The 14,259-nt window shown below is 43.4% G+C and overlaps 1 protein-coding gene across 2 annotated transcripts in view; it reads left to right on the top strand.

Moving 5' to 3' along the window:
- The window catches only part of ALDH1A1 (aldehyde dehydrogenase 1 family member A1), a 55,279-nt gene that overhangs the window by 25,779 nt on the left and 15,241 nt on the right, over positions 1-14,259 (top strand). For both annotated transcript variants that reach the window (XM_006258303.4, XM_006258302.4), the window contains exons 6-11: positions 3,428-3,557; positions 4,632-4,693; positions 7,288-7,416; positions 9,843-9,956; positions 10,790-10,892; positions 13,404-13,588. In XM_006258303.4, coding sequence (XP_006258365.1) covers positions 3,428-3,557; positions 4,632-4,693; positions 7,288-7,416; positions 9,843-9,956; positions 10,790-10,892; positions 13,404-13,588 — 723 coding nt within the window. The remainder of the gene's footprint in view (positions 1-3,427; positions 3,558-4,631; positions 4,694-7,287; positions 7,417-9,842; positions 9,957-10,789; positions 10,893-13,403; positions 13,589-14,259) is intronic.

Below are 14,259 nucleotides of genomic sequence, written 5' to 3'. Positions count from 1 at the left end.
CAGCACTTAGAGATCTTCACGAAACGTGAAGTCTCCTCCTTCTGATGTTCGTGGAGTCCTCCAACTTGGGCGGAAACCACTCAGGCCTCTTATACGGCTAGCAAGCCAATCGCTAGCCGCCACGTAGGAATAATTTAGAACTGACCAATAGTGGGGCATGAATCTAAATACAAATGGTGGGAACTCCTTGCAGCGTGCATTTCCTTTCCGCAGCTAAGAAATGCACCCTGCAAAGAAAGCTACAAATGGCGGGAAAATAATTTAGCAGTGCCGAAGCACACACAAACAAAAAATCACACCCTTGGGTTGTGACAAGTACGGCATCCTTTTGGGGAACATTTAAAGTCAGATGGCTGACACTTAACCATGCCATGATATCTTTTAAAATATCTCTGCAAAAATCTCTTTAAAAAAATAAACCAAACCAAAACAAAACAGAAAGGTTTCCCTACACCTGTGTTTATATTCCAAATGTTATACTGTCATGAAGACAATCATTTTGCTATTACAAGCAATGCTTGAACTGGTGTTTTATAATAGTCAACTACATAAAAATACCAACTAGGCATTATAATTGTCTGTAAAGTTCATAGAAAAGAATGGAGCCATCTGCAAAATCTTAAAAATAGTTAACTTGATGGAAAGACAAGAGCAGAGCAACACCACCTAGTTTTCCTATCGTGTTTACATTTCTCAGACTTTCAACATGATATTGGATCCCTCTTCCTGTTAGATAAAGAATACTAAATTCAGTGCTCCCTAGACCCCATCAAAATGGTGTCTGAGAAAGATTTTGTCAACTCAGAGTTTCTCTAGCGTACAAAAAGATGCACTGGTTTGAATATTAGAGCTCCCCCAATCACTCTTGGCCCAAAGAGAATCCAAAGTGGCCTTTTTTTAATATTCATTATTCATTTTTAATATTGTTTCATTAGTTTGTTGCATCTTGGCAGAATCAAAAAGCCTGTCATGTGCATGTGCTTTTGTTGTCATAATTTCTGCTCTTTGCCTGATTTGGTTGGTGTTTATATATTTTTCCCACCTTGCCCATTCAGATTTCCCCCTACCTCTTGCATCTCACCACCCACAAGGCATTACTTACTTGTGACTGCCTGCATTTTCTGTTCCAGGAGAGCAGGGAAGGTAGGGTTAACCTGTGTGTCTGGCCTAGAGAGCAGCAGCCCCAGCAGCAAATATTTAACGCTTCCCTGCCTGCTCCCCCAGGACTGATAGTGAGGGCAGCTACAAGTAATTGTGGAGGTACTGAGCATAGATATGGGGTGCTGGGTGGGAAGTAGTAGGCTTAATCAGGGCCATCAGAGGAGGGGAAGCAGGTGGGGTATTTATATTAAGGGAGGGTTACCATATATGTCTTGGTTTTCCTGGAGATGTCCTCTTTTTAGATCCTCCAATCTCAGTCTAAATCTTTGTTCGTTTGCTTGTTTTTGAATATGATCAAATGTCTGGGATTTTGGTCAACTCAGCTTCAAAGTTTTTCCTGGCACTTCCCAGCTTGCCCTAGCAAGGAGCTGTTGGGGGCTGGGAGGAGGGAGGTTGGAGGCAGGGTGCACACACATGTGGTCAGCATGCAGCCAGGCCAGGGAGGTGGGAGCAGCCCAGCAGCTGGATACAAGTAAGTCTGTGGGGCGATGGGGATTGGAGGGCCAGAACTTGGGGACTGTCGGGGGGGGGGTGTTGTGTGTGTGTGTGCGTATGGCAGGGGTGTGTGGAGGAGATGGGTATATGAGGGGGCTGGGTGCCTGCCAGCACTGGGGGAAGCTGTCTGGACACTGGGGATGCAGCAGGGTGGGGGGAGGTGCCTGCCCCCCAGTGGGGAAAGTGGGGGGGGGCTCTTTGGGGGCAGCAGGTAGCTGCATAGTTGGCCCAGTGGCACCAGGGCCGGTGCCTGTACTCACAGGGGCAGAGCAACCAGGAGACATTGCAAGGCTGGGGGAAACAGGGGTCTGTGGGTCAGGAGTGAGGGGCACCAGCAGGGCTGGAGGGGCCAGGGTTTGGGAGTGAGGGGCACCAGGGGGTGGGGAGGGCTGTGGCTTGGGAGTGCGGGACACTGGGGGGTGGGGGACAGTGGGTTGGGAGGGTGAGGCACTGCCAGCACCAGGGGTCTGTGGGTCAGGAGTGAGGGGAACCAGCGGGGATGGGGGCGGGGCTGCGGGTTGGGACTGAGGGGCACCAGCATGGCCCAGGGGAGCAGGGTACTGCTCTTTGGAGATGAGATGCACTGGCATGGCTGGGGTCTGCAGGTCTGTAGTGAGGGGCAGTAGCAGGGCTTGGGGGGTGGGGGCTGTGGCTTGGGAGGTAAGGGCAACATAATGGGCAGGGCACCAGCATATTACGCCCCCCCCCACCTGTGAGTGGGGTCATATACCCCTATACCTCATATAATTGATATACACCTCCCCCCCTTCCACCCATGTGACAGGTGTCCTCTTTTTTGGAACTGGAAATATGGTAACCCTCTACTAAGAGGTAGAGTGATTACACCTTAATATAGCAAGTATGTTTCTGTCTTTGGTACCTGGCAAACATCTCTAAAAATGTTAGCTATAAAGAAAGGACAGGGAGGAAGAGGAGGAGGAAGAGAATGAAAGGTGTAGAGTGCCTATACCTTAGTGTAACATAAACTGGGTAACATTGCCCTGGAGTGTTGTAACTTTGAGGTGCAGTAATGCTTAAAACAAGTTTCAGGTAATATGAGGACAATTCAGGTGTGAAGACCTCCATTAGCTGACCAAAATTACTGTGCAACAAGGCCCTTATTCACTCATTGTCTAGACAACCAATAAAGGGCAATCCATTGTTTAAGTGGTGTTTATTTTTTCTATATTGAAATACTCTCCATCAAAGTCTCATCATGGGCACAGGCCTCTGATCTGCAAATGAAAAGTCTTCTAATCTCTATTCTGCCCTTTGAAACTTCCAAAATAGAATCCTGCTCACCTTATTTGTAGATCATTCATTTTTTCACAAGACATGAAAACTAGTATCCTAGGATAGTGGGAAGAGTATAGAGGAGACCACTGGCTCTCCTTTAGAGGACTCAACAAAAGGAAGCACATTGAAAATGGTCACTGGCTTCATTTATATCAACTGAGCCATAAGAATCTGTCTGTAGATATAACTTCTATATACTCAGATTTACTCAGCTAACAAAAATCCAGATGTTTTCCAGAATCTGCATCGTTTTAAACACACCATGAACACATTATCTGCATAGATCACTGAGAGTAAAACCATATAGACATTTGCAGATTGCAGATTGATTTTGCTCTGGGTAGGTATTCTTCAGAAAGTGAGTCTTTGAAGATGTGAACTATATTGTTTAGTCAACCAAAAGCAATGTAAGAAAAGATAGGTATTCAGATATGTATTAATATTCATGACTCATTTTTAATTTGTTTTCTTCAAGACCATGGAATCCATTGATGGTGGAAAACTCTTTTCCTCTTCCTTCCTGATGGATTTGGGAGCCTGTATTAAAACTCTACGCTATTGTGCAGGCTGGGCTGATAAAATTCAAGGTCGTACCATCCCAATGGGTTAGTAGTACTGAGACAATCTTCTCAAGCATGGAACTTATTTAAGTATGATGAACCTTTGAACTCTCTTTTTCTAAAATTTATGTAGCATGGAAAATAGCTCACCTTGGGAAAGACTTCAGATAAACATTAATATGAGTCAGTTAAGGCTTACCAGATATCCCTTTTTACACACTTGGCACAGTTAGTATGGCTTATTTATGTATTTGGCAGATATTCAACTTTAAAAAAGTATAATTTATTGACTAGAAAGAGGTTAGGCTCTATATAAAAATAAATATGAAGGTTTAATATTAATAAGCAATGTTAGTAGTAGAGTTTACATAGTGTTATGGCATTATAAACTGGATGTTAAAAAGAGACTTTGGCTCAACAAATGATAAGGCCGAGACCAAAAGAAAGTGAAGCGGCATACTAGTCATGGATTCAATTTGAAGGTGGTTTAGGAAGAGTGACTTAGGGATGTGGAAGAAATTCACTTAATTTTGTTCAAACCACATTCAGTTAGGCCCCTCACAGAACAACTTTTTGACTGGCTTTCCTTCTCTCAGAAAGAAGAAGATGTAATAGAGGTGGAGGATTGTACACATCTAATCCAATGATAGAGGATTGTATTGTATGTATAAATTGTATTTATCTTCAAGCTTTTGGGCACACACACCCTTCATCAGACACAGGAGAGAGCAGAGATTGTAAAAGTTATCCTAGGTAGAAATGCAGATTTAGGATTGTTGGTAGCTTTTAAAAACATACATTAAGAAAAAGAAAGAATAAAAAAACTGTTCAGTAAGTATGATTTAGTCAACATATGAATAAGCCTTTCCAGAATAGAGACAGAATCAGATCTACCACTGGGAAACATTTTGAATGGGGCAGAATCAAACCTTCAAGCATGTGGAAAAAAATCAAGATTGAATCCAGATGTGTTTTTGTTGTGGTTGCTTACTTGAAATATTGCAAATACCATTTGTAAGTATGATTGTTTGAGGCTGTTTGGTACCTAAATCTGTTATCTTTTTGCTCTACTCTCTCTCAAATGTTTTTGTCTGAATGTGTTTTTTTTTTTCTTGTTAGACGGAAATTTTTTCACATTTACAAGACATGAACCAATTGGTGTATGTGGCCAAATTATTCCTGTAAGTTGGAACCATTCACATATAATGAAGATGTTTAAATTCATTTAGCAAAATTATGTTTCCATGAATAGATAAATGAATTTTTAACCACCGGCATCTTTTTCCTCAGTCCAAAGTATGGTTTCACATCCTGATCCTGAGTGTTGTTCCAAGTCTTGAAGGTTCACTGAAACTGGGAGATATTTGCCACCTAACTAACTTTTTGGATCAGAAATATGGGGTCAACTTATACCAGCACCTGTGTGCCCTCACTGCTGGCCAGGCACCCAGGGGGTGGACACATGCCACAGCATCACTCGCAGGGGACAGGGCTGGGCTCAACACAGCCCCATCCCCTGTGGGTGGCACTGCCTGGGCCAGCTGAGCACTGGGCCTGGCACCGCTCACAGGGGATGAAACCACACCAGCCAAGTGCCAAGCCTGTCCCTGTCTCCTGCGAGCAGCGCTGCCAAGTGCTGAGCCCAGCCCTGTCCCCTGAGACCAGTGCCAGGATCAGCACTTGGCTCATGCAGCTGGGCTCTGCACTCATCAGTGTCACTTGCAGTGACAGGGACAGGCTTGGTACTCAGCAGGCACGGCCCAGGCAGCACAGCTTGCAGGGAATGGGGCCACACCAGCTGAGCACCAAACCTGGGCCCCTCCTCTATGAGCAGTGCTGGGCTCGGCACTGAACTGGCACACCCCCATCTCCTGTGTGCGGTGCTGCCAGGGCTGTGCCAGCCAAGTGCCGAGCCTGGCCACACCAGTCAAGTGCTAAGCCTAGTGATGCTCACAAAGGCCAGTGATATAGTGTATAAGTCAATGTTGAATTTTAAGAGTTAAAAATTGGGTTTCAAAACTCGACGTATACACTGTGAAATATGGTTTCTAATGACTGATCAACTGAATGATTCTGGAAGTCACAAGAATTATTTTCCTAGTTCTTCCATTTACCTGTGTTATGTAATGATTTCAAGCAAATGGCTCAAGTATAATTAGACAGTGGGTGTGCCTATACATGCTTTTACACACACCTAAACTTAATGCACATTTGCCTAATGTGCCTTAAGGCGATTTAGGCGTGCATCTACATATGCACATGCTAAGGTGCATTTAAGGCACTGTGTGGATTGTCTTAGGACTAAAGTCAGTCCCAAGTCAGTTGACATACACAACATTAATGTTTTTAGCATGTCTACGTGTGCATCGAGGTGCTTTAGCTATTCCCACCTGAATTTGATACCTGCTTTTGCAGCTATCAAATTTAGGTGTGAATTAACCTAAAATCACCATTTTTACAGTGCATTAAGGGCGCATGTGTAGACATGTGCCCTTAATGTGCCTTAAATTGGGCTAAAGTTCCTTAAATTGGCATGTGTAGATGTGCGCAGTAAGTTCTTCATAATTTTGTATACCTTGGGGTCTTGAGTGCCCAATTGGAAACATTTTGGATTAAATCCTATATCATTTTACATGCCTGTGTGATATATATGAAAACATGTAACTCCAGTTTATAGCATTTATGAGGTGTTAGCAATTCAGCTTCTGGTGTGCAAATATGCATAAGCCCAGTTAACATGCTCAGTAGGGTTGTGTGCTGGCCAGCAGGTAACAATCACAGCTAATTGCACGCCTAGTGCTGGGTATATCCCCAAATTTTACTCATAGAAAAACTATGACTAGTAACAGGAGAAACAGAGCCCTCCCACTGTTAGTTCAATAGTCTAGTTCTTAGGGCGCTTGTGTAGAAAGGATGAAACTCAGGGTATGGACAGGAGTTCATTTTTAGTGGTGGAAATTTCTCAGAATTTCTGAGAAACTTCCACTGTTTGAAATCTTTCTGAGAGAGGGAGCTCTACAGGCATTTGGCTTACAGCTTCCCCCTTTCCTATGCTCCTTATACTTCCCCAGACAAGGGACATTTCAGTCTGGGGAAGGCATAAGGAAAGCTGGTGCACTGCTTGACTCCGGCCAGTCACAGAGAAAGAGTACATGTCAAACCTGCCGAAGAAGTACATATCAAACAGTACAGCTTTTCAACACCACCAGCAACAGGAATGAGTGACTATGTCATTATCCGTCTTTGCTGATTGTGGTATTGAGACAGATGGTGGTTAGCCTGAATATATTTCCTGTTCATTATGAAATGCTACTAGGTGTCTTTCCAGACATGTGGAACAAGTGAGTAGGCAAATGAATCCACTCACCTTGAAGACTAGATTGAGGGCATCAGTAGGGTGCCCATGAAAGCCATTTGGTGAGATGTGGGGTGATCATGTACTAGCCTGTCTCCTTTAGTACAATGGTTCAGAGATAAGCTGGACTCTGCTAAAGAAGGAAATAGCAAAATTCATCAGTTTTACCATCAATCTGGCTTCACAGTTTCAGCTTCATGTCAGCTCCAACTGCCAGTTTGGGTTCACTGAAATCAGCTACACCCATATCACTGGGTTTTGCACAGTCCTGTATATGGGCTTCTGTTCAAAGTGTATGCACAATGAAAACCACAGAGTCCAACAGCCTGTACTATTGTCCTAGGGAAACAAAATGCCATAAAGTGATATGTTAGAAAATAAATAAAAACTGGATAAAAGTCCTTCTCATCTGTCTTTTAGTGGAACTTCCCATTGGTTATGTTCACTTGGAAGATTGCCCCAGCCCTTTGCTGTGGAAACACAGTGGTTGTCAAACCAGCAGAACAAACTCCACTGACTGCTATTTACATGGGCTCTTTAATTAAAGAGGTAAGTGTGCCATAGTAGAGCTATTGCTGTTTACTAAGGAGGCAAGTTAAGGAATGTAAGGAAATACTTTGGCTCTTAGTACATTTTGGTAGAAAGAGCTAATCGGCCCTGTGCTAATACAGCTCATAGCATAACCTTGTACTATGGAACTTACTTAACTGTGAATCTGCAAAGCAAGGGTAAAAAGCCTACATATCTTTCACCTTAGCCTTCTCAAAAAAAAAAAAATTCTCGCACACAAACACACACACACACACAGAGTAGCAATGTAGCAAACTACATTTCTTGGCAATGACTGTGTATTACACAAGCATCATAGCTTTCAAAGGAAAAACAAAGAATTCAAAGCAAAGCATTTAGAAGTGGGTGGCTTTGCCCAGACACACATTTTGTTCACCTGAGTTTATGATTAATCAAAAGCTGTAAAGTTAAACAGCTTCTCACAATACAGTGTCTTGAGAGAGTACAACTGCTGTAGTTCTGAATGTTTGAAGTACAGTAGTTTATAACATTCCATAGATTTAAAAGTAAAGTTGACTGGGGTTCCAGGTTAGCAAAGACACCAGAGAAAGAGCAGTGAATCAGTTAAACAGGTTTTTGCTCTGCCAGAGGAATCAACATAAGCAAACAAAAAGCTTTAAATAGGTATGGTTAATCCAGTAATGTCAACAATCACTAGCCCAGTAATTAGCTATGTCAATAATCACCAGTCCAAAGTACTAACGCACTGACTCAACATATTTTTTTCTGTTCTGCCTCATAACAATGACTAATCAGAAATACAGTAATCAAATAGGTATAGGATATGGTACACTTGGGGAAAACAATGTAATGAAACAGTAAACAAGAAATGATAGTTCGATTGGAAAATGAAGTTCAAGAAACACTACCTTAGATCTGTTTTGGCTCTGATGAAGTAGCTACTTTAATAATCCATCTTTCTATTCAGACTAACATTTTTTCTGCCATTAAGATTTGGTGTTATTCTGCAACTATGATAACTAGTCTGATACTACAAAGTTCCTATACAGAGATGAGTAAAAAAGTATAACATCATTTGTCATTAAATTTTGATTTCTTTATTTTAATTTTTCTTCCCCACCCCTCCCCGCCCTTTATCCAAATTTCAGCTGCTCCAGTATAGTTGAATATGAATTTTAAATGTCCAGGTTGAATGTCTTTAATGAATAAACCGTGCATTTTTAGAGGGTGTTGGTTGTAGCCATGTTGGTCACTTTTCAAGGTGCTAATTAATAACCATACAAGTATATGAATGGTTATTAAGGAGAAAGGAAATAAGTAGGCAAAGTCACAGGGAATTAATTAAATAGCCTTACTGAGTCTGAAAAAAAAAACCTGACCAGTTTATTTATTATTATTTATTTCTACAGAGAAGAGACGAGCATTCAAATTAATAGTGTATCATCAATTGACAATGACACTGAAACTTTACAGCAGAGTTGCCCCCACTCCAACTCCCTAAAAGAGTGTCTGTAAGGACACAAAGCAAAAAAGAAATAAATACCAAGTAGAAATAGGGAACCTCTTTGACTAGGGGTGGGAAAGACTTTGGCTGATTGGGGAAAGGTTGCTGGTGGTCTATATAAAAGAAAATATGCGTCTACACAAGATGTTTTACTCAAGATTACAGCCAATTACTGCCCAGTAAACATCACCATCTACATGTGCAGACACTAACTGTGCAGCAATTAGCTCTACTCATGAGTAATACAAGTAGTAAATTTACTCTCAGTTTTTTACTACGCAGTAGCACACATGTAGATGCCTGACTAGTGCCAGCTCCACAGTCACAGGGCCAGGTCTCTGGGAGATTACTCTCTCCCAGTGCTGGCCCCAAGACCACATAGCTGGTGCTGGGAGATAAGGACCTCTCAGCCTGGGCCCCATGACTGTAGAGCTTGGGCTGGGAGACAAGCTTCTCCCTGTGCCAGCCCCGTGATCATGGAGCAGGGGCTGGGAAATCCCTGCTGCCCGGGCAGCGGGACATTGTCCCAACCTGGGAGCTGGTGGTGGCACCTGCCCTGGTTGCAGGCAGCTCCTGGGGGCAGAGAGCAATGTCCCAGACCCAACTAGGAGACAACTGTTTCCTGGCCCTGTGCTCTCTGCCAGCCCCTGAGGTAGAACAAGGGGAAGTCTAAAGCTCTCCCTGATTGTTGCTGGGGTTGATGCAGGGCTGGCAGGGGTGGGAGCAGATTGCTGCCATGAGGAGCAAATCTGCTACTGAGTCCCTATACAGGTACATGCATGCCCAGGAGAGTTTATTCTAGAGTAATTTACTGTAGAGTAAACTGCTTCCTAAGATTATCTGCACATGTACATGCACCCTCTGTGTAAGAGAAAGGGAAATAATCTTCTAGTCTTAATTGTTTCTTCAGAAGATGTTTTTTTTTTTTTCTCCTATTCAGGCAGGATTTCCACCTGGGGTAGTAAATATTGTACCAGGTTATGGACCTACTGCGGGATCAGCAATTTCTCACCACATGGACATAGATAAAGTGTCTTTCACAGGCTCCACAGAGGTATTATAATGAATGCAAGTAATTATAAACTGGAATTCTCTGAACCCTCTGATTCTGAGTAATGATTTAGTGTGTAGCTTGTTTTTACATAATTATTTAAACTTTTTCTAGCCTGTTTTGTCAAACAAAAGTCTGTTTAATGATTTGTTGGTTATTATAAAATCCCAACATATCTGAACAGTGTTTGTATTATAGGAAGGCCCCCTTAAACAAAGGAAGCCAATGAGATGCAGTGGCTTCTAAGTTAGCAGCACTGTTTCAAGCATTTAAAAAAAATGTTTGGTTTTGTTTTGCTTAATAGTTTTATTTTTGCAATCTTGAAAATTCAACAAGCTGTGCTCTATTTAATTTAATAACCACCACCACATTCCTAATGATTACCCAGATGATTCGTTGGCATATGCTTAACTTTGGGCGTGCCTATACATGCAGTACTGCACAAGTCTACACTTGGTACTGCGCAGTCCCGGCAATGCACAGGTAGTTTCCAACCCTACTGGGCAGAAGAGCAAGCTACTATGCAGTAGCTTGTTGCTACTGCTTAGTAGCAGCAGCATCACAGTTAATGCCCACCAACACTACATGGACATAGCAATGAGCTACATCTCTGTAGCTCATCCTTACAGCGATGTAGCATCTCATGTGCACTTGCCATTTATGTACCTGAATAATCTTAATGCAGTTAATGGGACTACCCACATGTGTAAAATAAAGCTTATGTCAAAGTCTTTTCACTGGGTTTTGGTGGAAGATCAGTGAAGGCATCTTGCTACCACTCCAGAGGTGTGAATTTGAGCATTGTAAATAAAATTGTCATTTGTGTTATATTTTAGGTTGGCAAACTGATCAAAGAAGCTGCTGGGAGGAGTAATCTAAAGAGAGTCACCTTGGAACTTGGCGGGAAAAGTCCTAATATTATATTTGCAGATGCAGACTGTTAGTAGTGCCATTTATCCTTTTGTTATATTAACTTTCTTCTTTTACAAGTCATAGAGGTTAGACCATCTACCCAGATGGGGTGTGGGGTTTTTTTGCTTGTTTTTTTTCATTTTTTCCCATATATACAATGCTTTGCCTCCAGCTAAGACATGTTGGTGATTCTTTTCCAATGTAGTCAGGCAAGAATCTTTTTAACTATGTCATAAAGACATTCAGGGCCCCCTCTAACTTATGGTGCTTTACTTAAAGTGCCAAGAGTTAGAGTCCCCTCTCCAACCATGACCCAACAGATGTTCACCTGCTGGGTCAGTGGGTGGGAGGGAACAAGTCTGTCTGCATTGGCCCTAGCCAACAGGCAAGGGCACTCCAGCAGCCTCTAAGGAGGCTGCTGAACCACCTCTTTCCCCAACCCAGGTACAGCTGGTGAACTCAGACTGGTGGGGTGGTGGAGCATCCCACGGGGGGAGGGGGAGCTTCAGCTGGCTGGGCACTCTGGCCAGTAGTGGGGTGACTGTAAACCACCCTGCTCCTGACCAACTGCAAACCCCCTCCCCCCACTCCCATGGGACACTCCACTGCCCCACCAGTCTGAGTTCACCAGCTGCACCTGCCCCAGACCCTTCCCCCAGCTCCGAGGCTGTCAGCAGGGCAAGAGGAGAAAAGGAGAACACAGAGCTGCCATCTGGGCTTTGCCTGATCTGAGCTGAAGGGGGAGGTGGAATAGAACTTTCTCACCTCATGCCCCCCATCCCAACTATCCCAGATATCCATTGTGGGGAGCCAGGCTGGGCCCACAAGATGAGGGGGGCTCCATTCCACCCCACCCCCTCCATTCCACCCACCCCCTTCCAGTTCAGCCTGGGCAAAGCCAGCCAGCAGCTCTATGATGCTCCCTTCTCCCTCCCTCCCCAATGACAGTGCTGCCCCCATGTGAAAAATTAACCCTCAAGGGAACACAAGTTCTCTAGGATGCTTTATTTTAGAACACCTTAATCTAATACCTGATTTAATTAAACGTAATTTTTTGCATGATCAGCCATTTCAGAAATGCTCTGCAGCCACGCACGTGTGTCACATCATGGCTGTAGAGTGCTTCCAGGGGCCTGATCATGCAAAAAATGTAACTTGTATAAGCGCCCAAAGATACCCGAGAGGTAATTTTAAGTGGTCATTTAGTCACCGTTGACACTACATCATGTAAAAATGTGCATGAAAAGTCCAAGACAAGGTTTCCTCTCCCACCCCTTCAGCACAAGACAGAGGAGAGCAGGCAGTTGTTGTTGCTCTGACTCTTGCTCCGAGCTTGGGTTGGGACTAGAGTCAGAGCCACAAGCAGGCATCTGTCCCCACCTCTGCCTCCTCCCTGCAGCCTTTATCCCATTCTCCCTCCCCACCCCCCCACCCCAGTTGTTTTATTTTTTTCATTGTTCAGGTTTCATGGCCAAGGTTTTCTAGATTGGATAACTAAATACATATGTCCATATATAGGTACCTGAATAAATGTTCTAATGACTCTGGCTCTAGCTTCTTCTCTATTCCTTGCTTGGCCAATCAGCAGTGGCAGTTCTGGCCCTGGGATCTGACTGTGTGGTCAGGCAGGGGCTGTACTTACATATGCTCTGTGCCCCTGGAGGGAATGAAGCTGGAGTTATGTCTATTGGTAAGGGGGAAGGAAAAGAGGGCAGAATCGGTAGGAAGCATGGGGGGGAGATGAGGACAGAGGATGTGGGGAGTTGGACTGGAGAAGTGGGTAGAGGTTGTGGATAGCAGGCAATGGGCAGAGGCTGCAGGGGGGCAGAGACTGTGGGAAGCAGAGGCTGCATCAGACAGAGGTTGTGGAGGGAAGGCAATAGGCAGTAGGTAGAGCAGACAATGTGGTGAGGGTGGGTAGGCTTCAGGGGGAAGAAGCAGATAGGGGCAGAGAGCTAGGGAGGTCACCTGCTCCCACAGCTGCTTGACTCCCTGCTGCTACTTTTTACCATGGTAGCAAGTAGGGGGGACAAATTTAAGATGACCCTTCCTTACATTGGTGACTGGTGCCTCCTGAGTCTTGGGGGGCACCTGCAGATGCTGCTGGCAGCATCAGCAGTGGGGACAGAGCTGGCGAGGACCCACAGATGTCACGTGCCCTCCCCGTGTCCCCTCTACCAGTCACCTATGCTTCCATAATTAGGTACTATACCTGAAAAATTATAACAAATTTATAAATTTTCGATATATAGAAACTAATTATCGGAGGGTTACCTTAAATTCAAAGTCATCTTGAATTTAGATAACTGCAGTATAGTCAAATGTGCACTTGTCTACTTGTGTTAGAGTTTTTATATAGTAACTTCAGCTATATGTAAGCAGATGGATGTCAATGCCTTTAAAGACCAGAAAAAATGAAACTTAAATGGTGAGAAACCATAGCCAAGAGGATTCTCCATAATTTTGTGCTATGAACATTTAAATGCAATGCATAGATGACAAAGAAATTAAGACTTGACTATATGTGTTTCTTTGCAGTGGACAGTGCTGTAGAGTTTGCGCATATTGGTCTGTTCTACCATCAGGGTCAATGTTGTATAGCAGGATCTAGGATTTTTGTGGAAGAGCCTATTTATGAGGAGTTTGTTCGCAGAAGCATTGAGCGAGCTAAGAAAAATGTCCTTGGGAATCCTCTGTTGCCTGGTATACATCAAGGTCCACAGGTAAGTTATAGTCCTATCACTTTAATTAGTACACACATGCTAACCACTACAGAGTGGTTATTTTGGTATTATTCCAATAGTTGTATAGTGGTTATCAGTGGCATAGTGAGTGATGGAGGACCAGGGCACCAGTCCCTGCTGTTGTTATTCTGGAGAATGGTTAAACAGGAGGAAAAGGTTATCTGGGTTTTTTTCTTTATTGTGTGTGCATCCATTGCAGGATGTTGGGCAATTCACTAAATCCCTCTGTTTCAGTTCCCTTTACAGTAAAATAGGAATAATAGTATGGTACTGATCCACTTAAAATGCTTTCAGAAATTTTCATTGAAGGCTAGTGAGCAAGTGCAAGTGTTTATTACCTCCATGTATATCAATTCGAGACCTCTCATAGTCATAACAGTATATTCAAGTACTACCACTGTGTTATCAGTGAGCAGCTGTGGGAAAGTCGAAGATAATGATTTTTCCCTATTCCTCCCCAGCTCTCATTTTATATCACTTCTGCTCCCAACCTGCAAAACTGCCAATTTTAAACTCTTATCACAGCTTTTTGGCAGGCCCCTTTTTTGGTCTGCAGAATCTTACGCTTCTACTCACACATCCTATCCTAGTGACTGTCCAATTCAATCAATCTAAAAACACAACATTAAAAAAAATTATATCACTATATG

This window comes from Alligator mississippiensis, chromosome 3 (genome assembly GCF_030867095.1).
Source record: "Alligator mississippiensis isolate rAllMis1 chromosome 3, rAllMis1, whole genome shotgun sequence".
Taxonomy (NCBI): Eukaryota; Metazoa; Chordata; order Crocodylia; family Alligatoridae; genus Alligator; species Alligator mississippiensis.
Note: the sequence above shows the minus strand (reverse complement) of the source record. Positions and strands in the feature narration are given on the sequence as shown.